Below are 20,957 nucleotides of genomic sequence, written 5' to 3'. Positions count from 1 at the left end.
GGACATCTTGTTATAACATGGTATTAGACTGTTGATTGTTAACTTACGTGTCACAATAACAGAACATCACTTAAATTTATTTTTCCCTGTGTTGTTAATTTTCCTCCTTCATATGAAATTGGTTGTTATGATTGGAGCATTCAGTGTGTGTGAGCAGGTTAAATTATTTTAGTTCTTCATACCAAGCAAATTTGCAAAGCTCAAAATAAATGTAATCTGCTTCTTCATTTTTGAAAATTTTCTCTATCAAAATCTGAAAGATTGTTCTAAATCAAAGTTAATTTACTTGCTTCAAACATAGATCCTAAGGTTTTGCACAGGGCAGTTATTGTAATTAAATTTTCAGGTTGTTTCTCTTTAGTTATGTTATTGCCATACTTGGATTGATACATAAAAATGTACCAACAACTGACTAAATAAATAATCATTTAGCTTTAAAAGTTGTACAGGCTGAGAAAATACAGAAAAATTCTGTCTTGTGATTTGTCAATGAGTCTTACAAATGTGTCCTCACATAACAGAATGATGAAGCAACTCATTCTGAAACCTTTAAGGCCAGTACTTTCCTTCTTGAGAAGCTCACATCATAAGCCATCTAATTCTAATCACCTCACAAATAGTAAAACTTTCTAATGTCACCAAATTGATGCTTAGATACTTGTTATGTGACTGTGGGGGAGGAGCAGAAACATTCAGTTCTTGAACAATACTGTATTGGAGTTGGAATATAATTATTAACTGAATCTTCTTCCTAAGGACTTCTATGCTCTCCATGCAGGCTTATGCCCAAAAACTACCAGAACTATCTAGCCTTCATTTTTGCCATAGAAGAAATTAACAAGGATCTTCATCTTTTACCCAACATATCTCTGGGTTATGAGTTCCATAATTTAATTTATGGTCATTGGAGGATATTAGAAAATTCCTTCATTTTGCTCACAGGACAACATGAGGTACCTAATTACATATGTGGGTCAGAAAGAAAATCTGTAGCAGTGCTGTCAGAAACATCATGGGGAACTTCTGCTCTGATTGGACCACTGCTGGAACTCTACAAATTTCCACAGGTGAGTCTTGGTGGTACAGGAAAAGAGGAAATCATTGCTTTAACTAACAAGAGCTTAGAATGATTTTAAAATGAGACTTGGCCTACCCACCTTTCAAAGTATGAAGCTGGAGTAAGTACACAGATTTAGTGGGTTACCAATGATTACTTTTTTTCTGAATCAAAAAAAGAGAAAAAAATCAGATGAAAAGATGTTTCCTGGGTATTTGAGCTCATTATTTTGTGTTTTAAAAAAGCTTAAAAGGGAGTGAGGTGATTAGAAAGATGTGAAGAACATGTACCTTCTTCTACAACTTCCAGTTGTTATCAGTGTGCCTTAGAGCTGCTGTTGGGCTTTACATTAACACTCTTCAGTGTACACTTTTAAATTTCTCTTTCTTTTAGGTTACTTTTGGTTCATTTGATCCTATGCTGACTGATAGTGGCCAGTGTCCTTCTCTTTATCAGGTAGCCAAGAAGGACACATCTTTGGCCCTTGGCATGGTGTCCCTGATGCTTCATTTCAGCTGGACATGGGTGGGACTGCTCATCACAGAAGGTCATAAGGGTCTTCAGTTTCTCTCAGATATAAAAAAAGAGATGGACAGGAACAAAATTTGTGTAGCATTTGTGAAAAGGGTCTCAACCATTGCTGCATTTCATCTGTCAGCTTTCCAGACACAAGATATTCTTACCACAGAAACATCCTCAATAAATGTGATTATTATTTACTATGATACTGATAGTCTAAATGATGTCAACTATAACATAGGGCAACACTTAGTGACATGGAAAGTCTGGGTCACAAATTCACAATGGCATCCTGACATGGCTGGGAGAAATTTCATACTTGACCCATTCCATGGAATTCTTGTCTTTGCACACCACAATGAGGAAATTTCAGGCTTCCGAAACTTTGTCGAGGAAGCCACCCCTTTCAAATACCCAGAAGACACTTATCTCACTATGTATTGGTTCAAGAATTTCCATTGCTCATTCTCTGAATCTGACTGTGCATTGAAGAACTGTGTCCCTAATGCTTCTCTGGCTTGGTTGCCTCCAAATCGTTTTGACGTGACCATGAGTGATGAGAGTTACAATATATACAATGCTGTGTATGCTGTAGCCCATGCCCTCCATGAAATGCTCTTCAAAGAAATACAAATGCCACCAATGAGAAATAGAGAAGTGATGATGTCTTCCTCTTGGCAGGTAATGTCTTCTTTTGAATGACATGTAAAATTATTCCACCCAAGAGGATTAGAATCATTTCCATAAAATACAAGATATTACATCCCAGACTTGTTGCTAAGGAGGGAACTCTTGAGCTGGGTAGAGACAGTCTCCAATCAAGGATTAACTGTAAAGGAAGAGGAAATTTCTGAGAGGCATGATCATTTTTTTAAAAAATTTTATTTAAAAGGAAAAGAGAAAAAACAAAACAAAACAAAGTGGTGTAAGGGTACAAGTAATACAGAACTACAAAAAAAAAACAGTAAGAAATCACCAGTTAATAGATAACATATTATCATCTTAGAGATAGTTGCTCAAATCACAGTATCAAAGCATACAAAGTGGACATTCAAACAGTGAGACTGCAAACAGTTGAGTTCAATGATCCAACCAAAAACATTAATATGGTCAGCTATTTAACACCCCTAAACATACTTGCTGTTGTATCCTTTAGAGCTCTTTTTTTACAACAAAATTTACACATTTTGGGTTTTATTACTCCTTAGTTCTTATTACTTTTTTTGGGGAGAGAATAAAGTCAAATATGGCAAAACAAAGCTGTCAGTCAAAACCAAGGATAGACATAGCACATGATGTAAAACAGACTACCAGGTTATCAGCAATGGTTATCAAGGATGTCTCTTGTTTCCTTAAAAAGAATTGTCTATCTCATTGGATATTATAAAGTTGAACAAAACTGTAGAGAACAAGACCAATAAAACTTAAGCATTGTAAACATTACAGGACTTCCAAAGGAGACAATGCTCAAACCAGAATGGGCAACTTATTGAATCTTATTGCCTTCAAAGTAGTTGCCTATACCCTCAAACTTGATACTATCATTCAGAATGGAACTGAGTTTAATCAGTCAAAACAAGATAGTGGGAGTATTACAGGACTTCAAAACAAGTTAATAGGAAATCAAAAAAAGTTACTATTATATATCCTGCTAATTTTTAAATTTTTCCTCTTAATTAAAAAAAATAAGATATAACTAAATAATTTTTTTAATGAATAAGGGAGAGATTGAGATAAAAGAGGACATAACAATATAATAAGACCGGTCAAAGCATGACTGTTTCAGCAACCTAGTGATTCACCACCACATAACCCGACTTAATAGTAGTTACCATAGTATCTGTCTTTTTCCTTAAATATTTGAATAAAACTTCATATACTATAGCTTCAAATATTTCCATATCAAGAAGCCCAGAATAAAGCCTTTCCAATTAATAAGTGAAAATTTTATAAGACTTCAAGGCCACATAATGGGGAATCATGATTACCACATATTTTTATATATTTGAATCATTACTTACATTAGGGAAACTATTCGGTATTCACACATGAGAGATTGATTTATTTCACTTATGAGTGTGGTCTCAAGCTGCGCCCATTTATTGATAAATATCTCAATGTGATCCTTCTTTATAGCTGAATAATACTCCATTGTATAGAAATACCACAACTTTTTTATCCATTCCTCAGTTGATGGACACTTGGGTTGTTTCCAAGATCTGGCGATTACAAATTGTGCTGCTATAAACATAGGTGCACATATATCACGCTTTCAGTTCTTCTGGGAATATGCCTAGAAGTGCAATAGCTGGAATAAATGGGACTTCCAATCCCAGCTTTTTGAGAAATCTCCAGACTGACCTCCACAAAGACTGCACCAGTCTACACTCCCACCAACAGTGTAGGAGAGTTCCTTTTCCCCCACAGCCTCTCCAGCATTAGTTGTTGGTTTTCTTGATCCTGGCCATTCTTTCAGGAGTGAGATGGTATCTCAGTGTGGTTTTAATTTGCATTTCTCTAATGACCAATGAAGATGAACATTTTTTCATGTATTTATTTGCCATTTGCATTTCTTCATCTGACACGTGTATTCATCTCAGATGCCCATTTTTGGATTGGATCTTTGAATTTTGGGGGTCTGAGTTTTTTTTAATTCTTTATATGTTTTAGACAAGAGTCCCTTGTCTGAGAGAGAGTTCACTAAAATCTTTTCCCAGTTTGTGGGTTTTCTTTTCCCTATGCTGGAGATTTCTTTTGACATGCAGAAACTTTTTAATAAGAAGTGCTCCCAGTTATTGATTCTGGAAAGTATTTCCCATGCGGTTTGAGTCCTGTTCATGAATTCTCTACCTACTCCTATGTCTTCAAGATTTCTACCCAATTTGTCTTCCAATAGATTTAGTGTTTCTGTTTTAATATTCAGATTTTTGACCCATTTAGATTTTAATTTAGTACATGGTGATAGACATGGGTCTAGCTTTAGTTTTCCGCAAATGGAGAGCCACTTTTTCCAGCACCATTCATTAAAGAGACTGTCGTTCTTCCAGTGAACCTGCTTGGCTCCTTTATCAAAGATAAGGTGGTTGAGTGTGTTTGTAGTTTTGGTTGTATCTTCTAATCTATTGCATTGATCTTCAGCTCTGTTTTGATTCCAATACCTTGTTGATTTTACTACTGTTGCTTTGTAGTATAACTTCAAGTCAGGGATTGTGATGCCTCCTGCTTTGTCTTTGCTGCTTAGAAGTGCCTTTGCGATTCTAGGTCTCTTCTGGTTCCAGATGAAATTTAGGAGTGATTTCTCTAGATCTATAAGGTATGTGATGGTATTTTTATTGGGATTGCATTGAATCTGTATAACAATTTTGGGAGAATGGCCATTTTCACAATGTTTGTTCTTCCTATCCATGAGCAAGGGATGTCTTTCCATTTTCTGAGATCATCTTCAATTTCTTTTTTCAGTGTGTTATAATTTTCACTGTATAAGTCTTTCACTTCTTTGGTAAGAGTAATTCCTAAATATTTCATTTTTTTGCTTGCTAATGTGAAGAGTGTAGTTTCTCTTATTTCCATCTCTGTGATTTTGTTGTTCGTGTATAGAAATGCTATTGATTTCTGAGTGTTGATTTTGTATCCAGCCACATTACTGAATTTATTTATTGTATCTAAGTGTCTTTCAATGGAGTTTAGGGGGTCTTCTATGTAGAGTATCATGTCATCTGCAAATAATGATAATTTAACTTCTTGTTTTCCTATCTTTACCCCTTTTATTTCTCTCTCTTGCCTAATTGCTCTGGCTAGTACTTCCAGTACTATATTAAATAGGAGTGGTGATAAAGGACATCCTTGTCTTGTGCCTGATTTTAAAGTAAAGGCTTTCAATTTTTGGCCATTTAGTATGATGCTGGATGTTGGTTTGTCGTAAATGGCCTTTATTATATTGAGGTAAAGACCATCTATTCCAATTTTCTGTAAAGTTCTTATCATGAATAAATGTTGGACCTTATTGAAGGCTTTTTCTGCATCTATAGAAATGATCATGTGATCCTTATTTTTGGCTTTATTGATATGGTTGATTACATTTATTGATTTACGTATGTTGAACCATCCTTGCATTCCTGGGATAAATCCCACTCGGTCATGCTGTATAATCTTCTTGATGATTTGCTGGATCCTATTTGCCAATATTTTATTGAGGATTTTTGCATGTGTGTTCATTAGGGAGATCGGTCTATAGTTCTCTTTTTAGTTGGGTCTTTCTCAGGTTTTGGTACTAGAGTAATATTTGCTTCCAGGAATGACTTAGGAAGGATTGTTTCCCCTTCAATTTCATTGAATAGTTTGAGGAGTGTCGGCATTAGGTCTTCTTTGTATTTCTTGTAGAATTCTTCAGTAAATCCATCTGGGCCTGGGCTCTTTGTAGGTAAGGACTTAATTACATTTTCAATTTCATTAACAGAGATTGGGTTATTCAACAGTTTTACATCCTCTTGATCTAGCTTTGGTACTTCATATGTTTCTAAGAATCTGTCTATTTCTTGTATTATCAAACTTTTGAGAGTAGAGGTTTTTGAAATAGGTGTTGATAATCTTCTGTATTTCTGTTGGGTCTGTAGTGATTTCACCTTTGTCATTTCTCATTGCATGAATTTGAGCTTTTTCTTCCCTTTTTAAAATAAGGTTGGCTAGGGGCTTATCGATTTTATTTATTCTTTCAAAGAACCAGGTCTTTAATTCATTGATTCTTTGGATTGTTTTCTTAGTCTCTATTGCATTGATTTCTGCTCTGATTTTTATAATTTCCTCTCTTCTTTTGGCTTTGGTCTTGACTTGATCTTCTTTTTCTAACTGTTTTAGGTGTAGCATCAAGTTATTTATTTGTATTTGTTCTGTTTTCCTAATGTGGAAACTCAGTGCAATAAATTTTCCTCTGAGGACGGCTTTCATTGCGTCCCACAAATTCCGGTAAGTTGTATCTGCATTTTCATTTTCTTTTAGGTATTGTTTAATTTCTTCTTTAATTTCTTCTGTGACCCACTGATTACTCAAGAGTGTGTTATTCAGTTTCCATGTGTGTGCGGGATTTTTGCAGTATCTTTTAACATTAATTTCTAATTTCAAAGCGCTATGATCCAATAACACGCAAGGGATGATTGCAACTCTTTTGCATTTGTTTAAATATGTTCTGTGAGCTAATATATGGTCTATTTTAGAGAATGATCCATGTACTGCTGAGAAGAATGTGTATTCTGATGTTGTTGGGTGGAACATTCTGTATATTTCTATCAAGTCCATTTGTTCACAGGTGTGATTCCGTTCTGTTATTTCTTTGCTCATTTTCTGTCTGGTTGATCTGTCCCTTGGTGTCAATGGCGTATTAAGGTCTCCTGTTACAGTTGTGTTACTGATAATTTGAGTTTTCATTTTTGTTAATAGTTGTTTTATATAATTGGGTGCTCGGGAGTTTGGTGCATATATATTTAAGATAGTTACCTCTTCCTCTTGGAGTTTTTCCCTTACGAGTATGTAGTGACCTTCTTTGTCCTTTATGGTCATTGTTGGTTTATAGTTCACTTTGTCTGCAAACAGGATGGCTACTCCTGCCTTTTTTTTGGATTCCTGCTGCATCAAGTATTATTTTCCATCCTTTGACTTTCATTCTGTGAGTATCCTTCTGGGTTAGATGGGTTTCCTGTAAACAGCATATGGTTGGATTTTGTTTCTTGATCCATTCTGCTAGTCTGTTTCTTTTGATTGGTGCATTGAGACCATTTACATTAATGGTTATTACTGTTAAATGCTGGTTTATTGTTGACATGTTATCTCTCTGCTGTTGCATATTTATCTTTCTGTTCCGTTTACTTATCTGCTTTGCTTAGTTTAGTGGTTTTTTCCTTTGTGTATCTAAACTGTCTTTCAATATTTTTTGCAGGGTTGGTTTGGTGTTCATGAAGTTCTTCAGCTGTTCTTTGTCATGGAAGTATCGTATTTCACCATCAATTTTGAATGATAGTTTTGCAGGATACATCAGTCTAGGCTGGAAATCATTTTGCTTTACGATCTGGAATACTTCACTCCATGCTCTTCTTGACTTTATTGTTTGTGCTGAGAAGTCTGCTGTGATTCTGATAGGTTTTCCTTTATAAGTGATCTGTCTTTTCTCTCTGACAGCTTTTAATAATCTATTCTTGTGTTGGATTTCTGGGATGGTGATTATTATATGTCTGGGTGTAGTTGTATTTTGGTTATAACTTTTTGGAGTTCTATATGCTTCAGTGATCCTGATGTCGGTTTCTGATCTCATGCTTGGGAAATTTTCAGCTATTACTTCTCTAAATATCCTCCTGACATCCTTCATGTTGTCTCCCTCTCTTTCATTAATCCCTATCATTCTTATGTTATTCTTCTTTGCATCGTCTTGCAGTTGTTGAATTGTTGTTTCCTGATTCCTTGTTATTTTTAAAAGATCTTTCCTTTCCTGTTCACTAGCTGCAATCCTGTCTTCAAGGTCTGAAATTCTATCTTCACTTTCATTAAGTTGGTTTTTACAACTTTCAGGGGAGTTTTTTATTTCCTGTATATCTCTGTGCATCTGCATTATGTATTCTGTTTGTTTCTTATTTAGGGATTCTATCTTTTTGTTTAGTGCCTCCAATTTTTTATCTGTGTTTTCTTTAGATATATTCAGAATCTCTTTCATTTATTTATCATTTCTTCTTTTTACCTGGGAGATTATTTCGAGTTTGAATTTCTTTAAAGCTTCCTGGAGTTGCTTGTTAATTTCAGTAGCTATTGTGTCCGATATTTGAGGCAAATGGCATATATTTTCTTCTATATACATTGCTCCTAGGGTTTCTTGAGATGGGCTGAAGGTTTGAGGTTGTAATTTGGTCTTTTGTTTTGTCATTTTCCTATATTTCTGTGTTTCAAGTGTTATTTGAAAGCTTCCTCAGTGTCTGTTGGAATTCCCCTTATAAGTTTGCAGCTCCTGAGACTCTGGCACCCCATTATCCCAAGCCACTGGGCCTGCCAAACCAATGGCCCTCCTCTGCCTGTTCAGAACCCTGAGGTTCCAGATAAGCTGGGCCTCAGGGACACTGGCCCCACCTGCCCCTTGGAAGCTCCACAGCTCTCCAAACGCAGCTGGAATGTGGAGGCGGATGTAGACGCCTCAAAGCCACCTCTCCACTTCACTGCCCCCAGAAGCCTGGAGGGACCCAAACAGTCTGGGCTTTGGGCAGAGTGCGCTGAGCATTCACCACAGGCTGCAGGGCCTCTGGAACCTGCCATGCTCCACTGCCCGTTGAGACATCCACAGTCCTCCAGACACAAGGGGAGGCTGATGCAGGCACCCCAGATCCGCCCACTCCCTCCTCTGCACACCGATGGTGAGGTGCGGGAGTCCCAAACAGGCTGGGCCCCGGGGATAGCATGGGCCCGCCCACCTGTTGGAAGCTCCACAGTTCTCCAAGTGTAGCTGGGATGGGGAGGCGGATGTAGAGGCCTCAAATCCACTTCTCCACTTCACTGCACCTGGAAGCCTGGAGGGTCCCAAACAGTCTGGGATTTGGGCAGAGTGTGCTGAGCACTCACCACAGGCTGAGGTGCCTCTGGAACCTGAAATCCTCCCCTGCTTGCTGAGATATCCACAGTCCTCCAGACACAAGGGGAGGCTGATGCAGGCACCCCAGATCCGCCCACCCCCTCCTCTGCACACCAATGGTGAGGTGCGGGAGTCCCAAACAGGCTGGGCCCCGGGGATAGCGTGGGCCCGCCCACCCATTGGAAGCTCCACAGTTCTCCAAGTGCAGCTGGGATGGGGAGGCAGATATAGAGGCCTCAAATCCACTTCTCCACTTCACTGCACCTGGAAGCCTGGAGGGTCCCGAACAGTCTGGGCTTTGGGCAGAGTGCACTGAGCAATCACCACAGGCCCGGTGCCTCTGGAACCTGTGATTCTCCCTTGCTTGCTGAGATATCCACCAAGGCATGATCATTGCTTCTTTCTATATAACATCAATGCATTTCTCATCTATAATTGTCCATTAAATTTCTTAAAAGACAACAGAAAAGGGGCTGGGGATTTAGCTCAGCGGCATAAATGCCTAACTCAAAAGCAGGCAGTTGTGAGTTCGATCCTTGGTACCAGTAAAAACAAAAAAGCCCCCCCCCCAAAAAAAAAGACAGCAGGAAAATTTTTAATCATGAACCTAAATGATACTAAACCCTACAGTGCAAAAATTATGTGAAATGTTTCTTTTACTCTGCAAACTTTTAATGCTGATAAATTAATTTTATAGTTGCATCCTGAAAGAATAGTCAGATAGAAAATGAGTGTTATGGATGTTGGAAGATTTGATTCCATAGTTGATTTTTTGTTATTGTAAAAGTGTACTTCATTTAAAAGCTGATGTAGTATAGCTTTTCCTGAAACTGACTCTATGGATTGCTATGATAGTTTGGTCCTCTTTAGACTTTAATGTGTTCTAATTCATTAGATAGTAGTGCCACAGGTGCTTTGTAAAAGGAGACTAAAGAAAATTCCAAGCTTTTCACCTTCATGCTTTGCCTTAATCCTGGAGCTATGTTTAACAGAAGATAATGTGTCTCTTTTAGCTGCACCCTTTTCTGAAAAATACCCAATTTAACAATCCTTCTGGAGACCAAGTGAACTTGGATAATAGAAGGAAACTGGATTCAGCATATGACATTCTCAATTATTGGAATTTTCCAGAAGGTCTTAGACTTAAGGTCAAATTGGGAACATTTTCTCCACATATTCCACTTGAGCGAAACTTGTCTTTGTCTGAGGATATGATAGAATGGGCCACAGGAATTATAGAGGTATATTGGTCCTTATCTTGATGCACTTCACTAACCAAAAATAACATAAGTATTGTGATAGATGTTTTGCTTTCAATTTTGATTGTGCGATGGTTACATGTAGAGTTTGGAAAAATTCAAATACCAATTTGAAAAAATTTCCTTACCAGCTTTCTCATGAAAGGGGAAGTAATATATTTATTTAATAATATTTATAAATAATTCCATATTTAATATAGTTAAAGAAAAATGACATTAAATTATATTGTATTCATTAAATTTGTATAGAAATTAATCTCTGCAAAGTAGTATTTGAAATTTCCAATATATTTTTTTTCTGTTAGACTCCACAATCTGTTTGCAGCAAGAGTTGCAAACCTGGATTTAGAAAAACCCCTCAGGAGGGAAAATCTGCCTGTTGTTTTGACTGCCTGCCTTGCCCAGAGGATGAGATTGCCAGTCAGACAGGTAAGCAAATGATCTATACTCAAGTTCTCTAACTCTGTACAACCTACAAGAGGAAAAGATTTCTATATGACAGACTGATAAATTTCTTCCTTCATTGAGCAGTTAGTTGTACCAAGTACTGTCGCTCCATTTAATAACATTTTCTACTTTGCACTTCACTCTAAGTTCATTTCATTTTATTTTCTTGCTCACATTTTGTTCATTATTGGTGAATATGAACCAGAAGGCACCCAGCTAATCACCAACATACCCAGTTGTATCCATTTTCTTATTCTGAAACAGAACCTCACCAATTTGCCCCCATCACGATCTCAAAAATGTGAATATTCTATTTTAGTCTCATCGTCAACTTACATAAGAGTTATGTGCCACCACATCCAGCCACTTTTTTGTGATTCCATTAAAGGCATTTATTTTTATCAAAAATGCTCTTTCCATCACCATTGCCATTTCCATTTTTCACCATTATGAAGTTTAACATGAAAAATGAATAAATGCCAGTTCTTTATGTTCTTGAAAACTACATTAAGTTCACATTCAAAACTGCAGTTGGGGATACTTCATTTTTCCAGTGCCTAACACTAAAACAGGCACCCAGAGAGACTGATTGGAGCCTGAGAGATGTCTTTGATATACAATGTACTGAGAGCACAGTACAATCTCACTTCCTGAAATTTCATCCCCATTCTCCCAGAAGGCATATATGAATGAGGGAAGTAGCTTATGGCATCAGGTACAGTCAGTGCCACAGAACTGTAAGGATGATATGCACACAAACTATATATGACAATAGATACACGTCGGGAGAATGTCATGAGCATTTCTATAGAAGCAGTAGCATTGGCATAAATCAAAATAACACGTGGTAGCATGAATTCTTGTTAGGATTAGTGGAAGTGGTCAAAATGGAATATTCACTAATTGTATAACATTCTAATGATCTAAGCTAAAGGTCATTCTATGTCATCAAAATACATATGAGAGGAGGATGAAAACAGAAACATAGTACAGAAAATTTACCGATGTTCAGTATGGAAGATTGCTGTACATATAAGTTGCACTTTGTGAATACTTGAATTTCTGATAAATCATCACATATTGGATCCACCACTACTGAATATATTCTAAGGCATTTTCATGGTTTATATATGTTTTGATTTCAGAATATACTTAGTATTTATCTGAGTTTTTCTAGAAATACATCAAGACTGATAATACATCATGCCATTAATTTGACTTCACGTTTGTTATACAGTAGAGACTGCGGTACTATTATTCACATGACTTATAAGTGCATATAGAGAAAAAACACCTGCAATACTTAATGCAATTTTCAATAATCTGTAGTAGACAGAATGGATTAAAACACAATTAAAAATCATGTATAATTGAAGATAGTACTTATTGAGAGTCGATAATAAAACAATAGTAAGAAAAGATTTGATTTCTATACTAATATACTAATATGGAATCACTGAATTAAAAAAGCTGAAGTTACACATTTTAAATACTCCTCAAAAACCAAAAAAATGAAGATTTCATGTAAAGATAATTAAAAATAGAAAACAATATGACAGAATTTTTTAAAAAAATTAAGACATGTAGAGTAGAAAAAATTAACTGATCCTGATAAAAATAAAATGATAATCTTTAATATATTTCATAAAAAAGAAATAAAAAAGCAACAAAGTATAATATACCAAAATATCATTTCTGAAGAGTTGGCTGTTAGATATATAAAATATATTTCATATGAAATTACACTACAAATAATTTTATATCAATGTACTTGAAGATTACACAATTGCAGAAAAAGTTGGCAAAATGGTCACAAATAAAAGTAAATATATTTGTATAATACTACATCTAGTAATAACTTGGAGTCAATAGTTAAAATTTTTCCCCAAAATGATGTTTATTATGCATATCCCTGGTGAAAGTCACATCATCCAAAAGTATATTAATATTGACTTTCTCTCACACTTTCAGTAAATAGAAAATTTGAGAAAACAATTCAAGAGAAGAGCTATATTATGTTTTTTATAAATGATGAAAACGCCTGTAAAAAAACCATGTTGACAAGACAGTTGTACTCTTGAACTAAATACACGTTCTATTCCAAACTGAGATATATATATATATATATATATATAATATATATATATTATATATATATATATATAATATTTCAGGGAGGGTATACCACGACTAAATTCAAATTGTGAAATATGATTAAATACACTAAATTCTGGTAAAAGTAAATAATATTAATTAATGAAGAAAATTTTCATGAAATGAAACATTTTTCCATGATTTGCTGATAAACAATAAAAGTAATTCTTAAAAATCAAGAGAAGGACATTGAGGAATATGGAAGATCGATAAGTATCAAAGTAAAAAACCTTTCTGAAAGAAACAGCTCAGATGCTAGAATTTACCATCATGGAAAAGACTAGAAGAAAAGAGAGGGGGTTCTACTGACCTAGGAGGAAACTAAGTGGGGAAAAAAAGAAAGAAAAGGAAAGAAAAACATGGACAGAAGGCTGGAGCCACACACGATCTCAATGAAGTTGATCCAGCTTGCAGTCAAGTAGCAGCTCTCGCTGGAGCCAGTCCAACTCAAAGTTATGGTGCTTTCACCACACCAATCCCACTCTCAGTCACTCTGAAGTTGGGGATTGGCAAGCATGAAGCCCTTGGCAGGAGGATGCATCACAATGGAGAACAGAGCCGACATGAAGAGCTGCACTAACACACAATGAGTGCTTGGTGTTTGGTCTTCTCATGGGAGCGGGGGGGGGGTGACTGGATAGATGACATATTGAAATTGGGCAGGATGGGCTTGAGCAGGAACTGCAGTGGCTTCAGTTGTCAACTACCTCCCCAGATCATATTACTGGGATCTGCTTTGGCTGGGTTACACGCTGTTTGGGACACAATAGCCAGGGATGAAATGGCCCCCAAAGCTGTCACAGACTATCCATGCATCACACACTCATGTGGTAAAGGCCCCTGCTGGTTCACTAGCTTGGAGGAGAGGGTCCAACATACAATACCCTTGCTTACACCTAAATGATCAATAGCAAACATAGAGGGCAGCAATTTCTAGCCAGCATTCTTCAGAAGGACCATAACCAATACAGAATGGGGCTGGGACATACACCATTCACATATATGGAAAGAACCTGAAACATGACAAGGCAAAAACATAAGAAAATACCTCCAGCCAGCAACCCAGGGAATATGGGACCAGGAGAGGTAAATACAGAAGAGATCTTGGCCAACAAACATGCAATATCAGAGACAGCATTAGGTGACCTAAAGAAACATCTTCATGACATTATAGAACTCAAAACTGAAATACTAATAAAAGTAAAGCAATACATAAGAAGATAAATAAAAGAAATCCTAAGCACTTCTCAACACACAGACAGAAGAGTGGAGGAACAAAGAAAAAGGAGAGAAATCTTTAATGAATAATATATAAAAATCCTAGAATACATGAAACAGATTCAAAGAGATTACCAAGAATTTTAAAACTCCACTGAAAGCTGGCAAAATTGCTAGAAAGAAACTAACAATAGATTATCAAAACTTGAAATTAGATTTGCAATGCCTGATTGTGAAAGGAAAGATCTCTTAAAAACAAGTAAACATGCAGTAACAGTACAAAGGCTTCAAGATGACAAAAGGATTTATAAATAAAGAATAAAAAAATGTGTAAAGAAGCAGGGCTAAATACAAATGACATATAAATTCTATTCATAAAAATAATTAAGGAAAATATTCCAAGCATAGGAAAAGGAAATGGTATTCAGATTAATGAGTCATACAGAATCACAGCCAGCTACAAACAAAACAGATAGACACAAAACATAATAATCAAGATTCCAGAACTTCATCAGAAGAACAGAATATACAAAGCAGTCAGAGAAAAGAAATGGATCACCTAAAAGGAAAACCTATCAAAATCATGACAGACTTCTTGATACAAAACATCAAATCAAGAAGAGCTTGGACCAAAGTATTCCAAGACCTGAAAGAAAATAACCTCCAACCCAGATGATGTATCCTGCAAAAATGTGTCTCAAAATTAATGGAGAAACAGGATGCTTCCATGACAAAGAGGAAATGGAGGAGTTTGGGACCACCAATTCAACCCAACAAAAAATATTGAAGGACATTCTAAAGAGACACAAAAATAAACACCAGGGCTTCAGGAACAGGAGCACAAGGGCTCACTGAATAGGGTGGACAGTAGAGTGAAGGAGAAAAGTAGACAACCATGGCAGAAAATTAGCACAGCAGAGATGAAGCAGAGAAGGTTGGCTGTAATCTGTAACATAGATGGCCTTCTTACACTAACAAAAAGAAACACAGGCATAGTACATCAAGAAATAGGGTCCATTGAGATGCTCTGTATAGGAAATATAATCAACCTAAAAGAGGCTTATGGACTGAAAGTCAAAATGTCAAAATAATGCTATATGTGCCAGGGAACCAGAGAAACAAAGGGGCTGCTCAAACAGCATCTGTAGATAGGTTGTAAAAATATGACACTTTTTGTAGTGGACAGCTACTCAGCTTTAAGGAAAGAAAACCTTGAGGCTTTTGTATGTAAAGGAATACAACTTAAGATCAAGCTCAGGGGTAAAAAGGTTCCGAACCATATACATAAATTGCAGGTTGCCCTCCTAATATAAAAAGTAAAGGAGTTAGTTGGGCCCAAAATGTACAATGCAACCTGTGAATGTGAAAGGGGAGGAACTGTCCTAAAAAGGAAGGCAGAGGACATTGTTAATAGTGTACCAGAATTTTAAATCCACATTATTCTCATCACTCTGTTTAGTTTGATTATGTTCTGTTCTAGTCTGTCTACTCATACTAGATGTGAGGGCACAGACAGCTATTCCAAAAATAGCAGGATATACTATGGTAATCATCTTTAATTTCCTATTAACTGAATCTGAAACCCTATATAACTTACATTGTCTTATTATGACTGATCTTTTTTGAATCTGGCTTGTTAGATCACTGTTTTGTCCTGATTGATTTTATTCTAATCTGTTATGTTTGATAGTATCAAGTTGTGAGTATATGCAAATACTCTGAAGATGACAAGATTCACTAGGATACCCATTCTGGTTTGATATTACCTGCTTTTGAAGTCTTATAATGTCTCTAATGTTTTGTTTTTATTAATAGTGTTATGTACTGCTATGTTCAATTATACTATGTCTGATGATGTAGATAATTCTATTGATGATAACAAGAGATTATTGACTATTGTAGATCATCTGGTATTATAGTTTTGTATGTCTTTTTCATTTCATGTTTTTCTAGGAATTTGTTTTGTTTTGTCGTGGTTTGTTTTGTTTTTTCCCCTCTAATACAGAAAGAATAGGTATACATGTACACACTTATGCATCATAGAACTTCTAAACAGTGTATGAGAACTGATTATATAATGCACAATGAAGTGAACAACTACTTTGAAGAAAAAGAGACACTAAGGTAACCAGTGCTGATTCCGTAGCATCAGGAAATGAAATTCAACAATACTATTAGTCTTTATTTAGAGTGATTTTAGTCCATTTTGTTTTGTTTAATTTAAATATACATGAATGTATGGACAGCTATTTTGAAGAGAATGAGAGACACTATAGCAGCCATTTTGACTTCCTTATTGTCTGGTCTTGAAGACCTAAAATACCTTCATCACGCTGTTCTGATCAGTTTTGTACTATTTTTTTTGTATGAATTCACTGTATTTGAAGACATGGACAACTATTTGGAAGAAAACAAGAGACAAAATGATAGGTAGTGAAGATCTCTGGCTACCTTGCTTTGAAATTTGTGTCTCTTACACTGTTTTCTTATGATCTATTTTATTGTTTTGTTATGTTCAATTTTACCCTCTTTAAAATAACATTTTAACAAAATTGATAGACAAGAAATGTGTCTACATGCCAAAAATAGCATTTACAGTATCTTATAGCACTCTTTACAATTTTGGTTTAATTTTGAAAGCAACAATGACCTAATAAATGGATTTACATAGGAGCAACAAAATACAAATCTGCTATAAAAACCAACTCTGCAAATCAGTCATAAAACTGTAGTAGATAAAATTTTGAAAATTCGCATTTTCAGAAGCTCAATATGTTAAATATGTAGTGAAAATCTTGAAAATGGTATTAAACTAATTATGAAAAATATTTTGGAAAGTAAACTTTAAATAAATGATTCCATAAGGCCCAATAATAGATAGAAAGTATCAATAATGGAAAGGTTAGTATTTTGCAATTTGAACTACTAACAGACTTCAATTGTAATACATATTTCACTATATTTTGTGAGGAAAACTACAATATTTTATAGGTGGAGGCAGTTAATCTAACTTGAATTAAATGCTTCATAAATTTTCTCGCAGAGCTTAAAAAGTTATGTTTGTTTCTCAATACCTGATTGTTTACTGAGTGAGTACTCAGAGCCTGCTTTATACAGGTTTTATTTGGGTAGGTAGGTCTTTTATTGTTTTGTGAAAACATAAAAATGCTGTCATAAATATACAAGAGTGACAACAACAATAAAAAATTTATAGTGTTCACTACATCATAAGAAATAAGCAGTGTTGATAAAAAGTTACGTTTTACATAGTACATTGTTCTGTGTGTCTAGAATAAAAGGAAAATTCATGTGTGATAATACATGATTGCAATTCTGCATTCTGAAAGCTGAAGCAGGAGGATTTTAAGTCAGAGTCCAGCATGAGCAATATAGTGTATTAAGGAAACCCTGCCTTAATTACAGAATTTATAGAACTTTAGGTTATATCTCAGTGAAAGTCCATGAGTTGACTTCCCAGTGTTGGAAAAGAAAAGACAGAGAGAGACAGAAATGGAGACAGAGCAGAGAGAGAGAGAGAGAGAGAGAGAGAGAGAGAGAGAGAGAGAGAGAGAAGCCAGAGGGTGAGAGTCAGAGAGATCAACAATCTGTTTCAATAAACTCAGATTCTGGGATTGGGTCTGTGACTATGAAAGAAATAATGAAATTAAAGAAGTGACAATTCTACTTTTTAACTAGATTTGGAACAATGCATGAAGTGTCCAGATCATCAGTATGCCAACACTCAGAGAAACCACTGTCTCCAAAAATCTGTCACTTTTCTGGCCTATGAAGATTCCTTGGGGAAAGCTCTGACTTGCACAGCCCTGAGTCTTGCTATTCTCACAGCTTTTGTCCTTGGGCTCTTTGTGAAGTACCGAAACACTCCCATTGTCAAAGCCAACAACCGCACTCTCAGTTACATTCTGCTCATCTCCCTCACCTTCTGCTTCCTCTGCTCCTTGCTCTTCATTGGCCGTCCCAACACAGCCACCTGCATCCTCCAGCAGACCACGTTTGGAATTGTGTTTACAGTGGCTGTTTCCACTGTCCTGGCCAAAACTATTACCGTGGTTTTGGCCTTTAAAGTCACTGCTCCAGGAAAAGGGATGAGGCAGCTGTGGATATCAGGGGCACCAAATTACATCATCCTTATCTGTTCCTTCATCCAGCTCACACTCTGTGGAATCTGGGTGGGGACAAATCCACCCTTTATTGACACAGACACACACTCTGAACAGGGACACATCATCATCATTTGCAACAAGGGCTCAATCACTGCCTTCTACTATGTCCTGGGATACTTGGGCTCCTTGGCCCTAGTGAGCTTCTCTGTGGCTTTCTTGGCTAGGAACCTGCCTGACACCTTCAATGAAGCCAAGTTCTTGACATTCAGCATGCTGGTGTTCTGCAGTGTCTGGGTCACCTTCCTCCCTGTGTACCACAGCACCAAGGGGAAGGTCATGGTGGCCATGGAGGTCTTTTCCATCTTGGCCTCCAGTGTAGGGTTACTAAGCTGCATCTTTGCCCCTAAATGCTACATTATTTTGTTAAGACCAGATAGGAATTATCTATGTACAATCAGAAAGCAAACACATACAGTAAGAAAGAATCCTCTTATGTAAGATCTTGTTTTGCTTAAAATACATGGAAGATCTGAGGGAATGCTTCACAGTTTTGAATGTCTGTTATTAGACTGCAGTGTGGAATTTATTTCAATGAACAACTGACTCTCACTTCTTTTTCTAAGTCATATTCATGAACATTAAAATCAATCATATTTCAATTTTAATTTTCATGTGGATTTTTGTTCCTCCCATTAAATCTGCAAATGAGCCTGGCTGACAGAGATCAGAACTCAAAACTTCTGCTGGCTCCATCTAGTGCCTACCAGCTGGGCTCAAAAGAGCAGAGGTTGCTTGAACGACAGTGAGCCAGGTTAGCCTAGTCTCACTCAGAAAGTGCAGGATTGCTGAGATTTTCCACTCCATGTCAAAAAGATACTCTGGCTTGCTTAATAGATCAGTGGAGATTGGGATTCTGTCTCCACATTTGTTTACCAGTGAAACCAGAAACAACAATGGAAGACAATCCCCCCCCCCCGTCTTATTTTTCTGTTGCTGTGCTGGTGGGGTTGTTTTTGGTTTTTGCTTTTTTCACTGTTTTTCTTCTTCATTGTTTGATTTTGTTTTTATATGAGTGTGAGCACAGTCTCTGGACTCGGTGTTTTCAGTTCTCTTCTGTTCTTTTTATCTCCTCCATCTCTCTACTCCACCAGTCTTCTGCACTGGTTTCCCAAAGATAGTCTGACCCTCAGTTGTCTTACACACTTAATTCTAATGTCTTTCTGTTCTTCCATTTCCCTATTTTCCTTAACCCATTTTAAATTTTAACCCTTGAGCACAAAATTGACATATTAAGGATTTTTACACTGCATATAATTTTCTCATTTCTTTTAGATTTTTTATACAACCACAAATCTAGTTCATATGGTTAAAAGTGGCAAATCAATGACTAAAACGATTTGTCATTTTCTAGGCTGTATTTGGTGCTATTATTTTATTTTATTTTTTTTAAAATTTTGTTTAAGGAGAAAAAGAAAAAAAGCAAAGAAAGGGTACAAGTTATACAGAATTTCAGAAAAAAAAATAAACAGTAGGAAATCACTAGTTAATGGATTACATATTGTCATCTTAGAAATATTTGTTCAAGTTACAAAATTAAAGCTTATATAGTGTACATTCAAACAGTGAGACCAAACAGTTCTGTTCAATGATCCAACAAAACTCAATAATATCATTGTCTATCTTTTTTTTTTTTCTATTTTTTTTTTTTATTTAAGAGGAAAAAGAGAAAAACACAAAACAGAACAAAGCAGTGTAAGGTTACACATAATACATAACTACAAAAAAAAAACATAACAGTAAGAAATCACCTGTTAATAGATTACATAATATCATCTTGGAAATAGTTGCTCAAATCACAGTATCAAAGAATACAAAGTAGACATTCAAACGGAGAGACTGCAAACAGCTGTGTTCAATGATCCAAAAACATTAATATAGTCAGCTATTTAACATCCTTCTAACGGATATATCATTGTCTATCTTAAACACTTAAATATACATGCAGTTATATCATTTAGAGCACTTTCTTTTCCTCTCTTTTGTACAATGACTATTACACATTTTGGGTTTTATTGCTCCCACAGTTCTTATTACTTTTTTTGGAAGAGAGTAAAACCAAATGTGACATAACAGAACAGAGTCGAGAAATCAAAAGGGTGGACATAATAGATAATGTAAAAACAATGATACAAGGTGATCAACAATGGTTACCATAATGCCTCCCGCTATCTCTAATAGAATTGCCTATATCATCAGTTATAATAAAATTGAACAAAACAGTAAAGAAAGAAACCAACAAAACCAAAACATTGGAGACATTACAGGTCTTCAAAAGTAGATAATAGTCAACCAGAATAGGGTCATAATGAATCCCACTATCTTCACAGCTGTTGCCTATACTTTCGAACCTGGTACTATCAAGCAAAACAGAATAGAGGAACATCAGTCAAAACAAGATGGTGAGAGCAATACAGGGCTTCAAATCAAATTAATAGTAAATCAAAGTGGGTTACTATAGTATATCCTGCTATTTTTAAATTTATTTTTCCCTTAATTTAAAGGATAAAAATAAAAAAGTA

The 20,957-nt window shown here is 35.9% G+C and overlaps 1 protein-coding gene across 1 annotated transcript; it reads left to right on the top strand.

Annotated features, from left to right (window-relative positions):
* Positions 1 to 782: 782 nt before the first annotated feature.
* On the top strand, positions 783 to 19,827 carry LOC100724965 (vomeronasal type-2 receptor 116-like; the record flags this gene model as incomplete). The annotated part of the gene is made up of 6 exons (XM_063249478.1): positions 783 to 1,067; positions 1,451 to 2,257; positions 10,190 to 10,417; positions 10,741 to 10,864; positions 17,951 to 18,862; positions 19,817 to 19,827. Coding segments are annotated over exons 1-6 (2,367 nt in total), but the record flags the coding sequence as incomplete, so codon positions are not given.
* Between the last annotated feature and the right edge of the window lie 1,130 nt (positions 19,828 to 20,957).

The sequence above is a fragment of the Cavia porcellus genome, unplaced genomic scaffold (genome assembly GCF_034190915.1).
Source record: "Cavia porcellus strain 051 isolate PalLab524CR breed Dunkin Hartley unplaced genomic scaffold, mCavPor4.1 scaffold_5, whole genome shotgun sequence".
Taxonomy (NCBI): Eukaryota; Metazoa; Chordata; class Mammalia; order Rodentia; family Caviidae; genus Cavia; species Cavia porcellus.
Note: the sequence above shows the minus strand (reverse complement) of the source record. Positions and strands in the feature narration are given on the sequence as shown.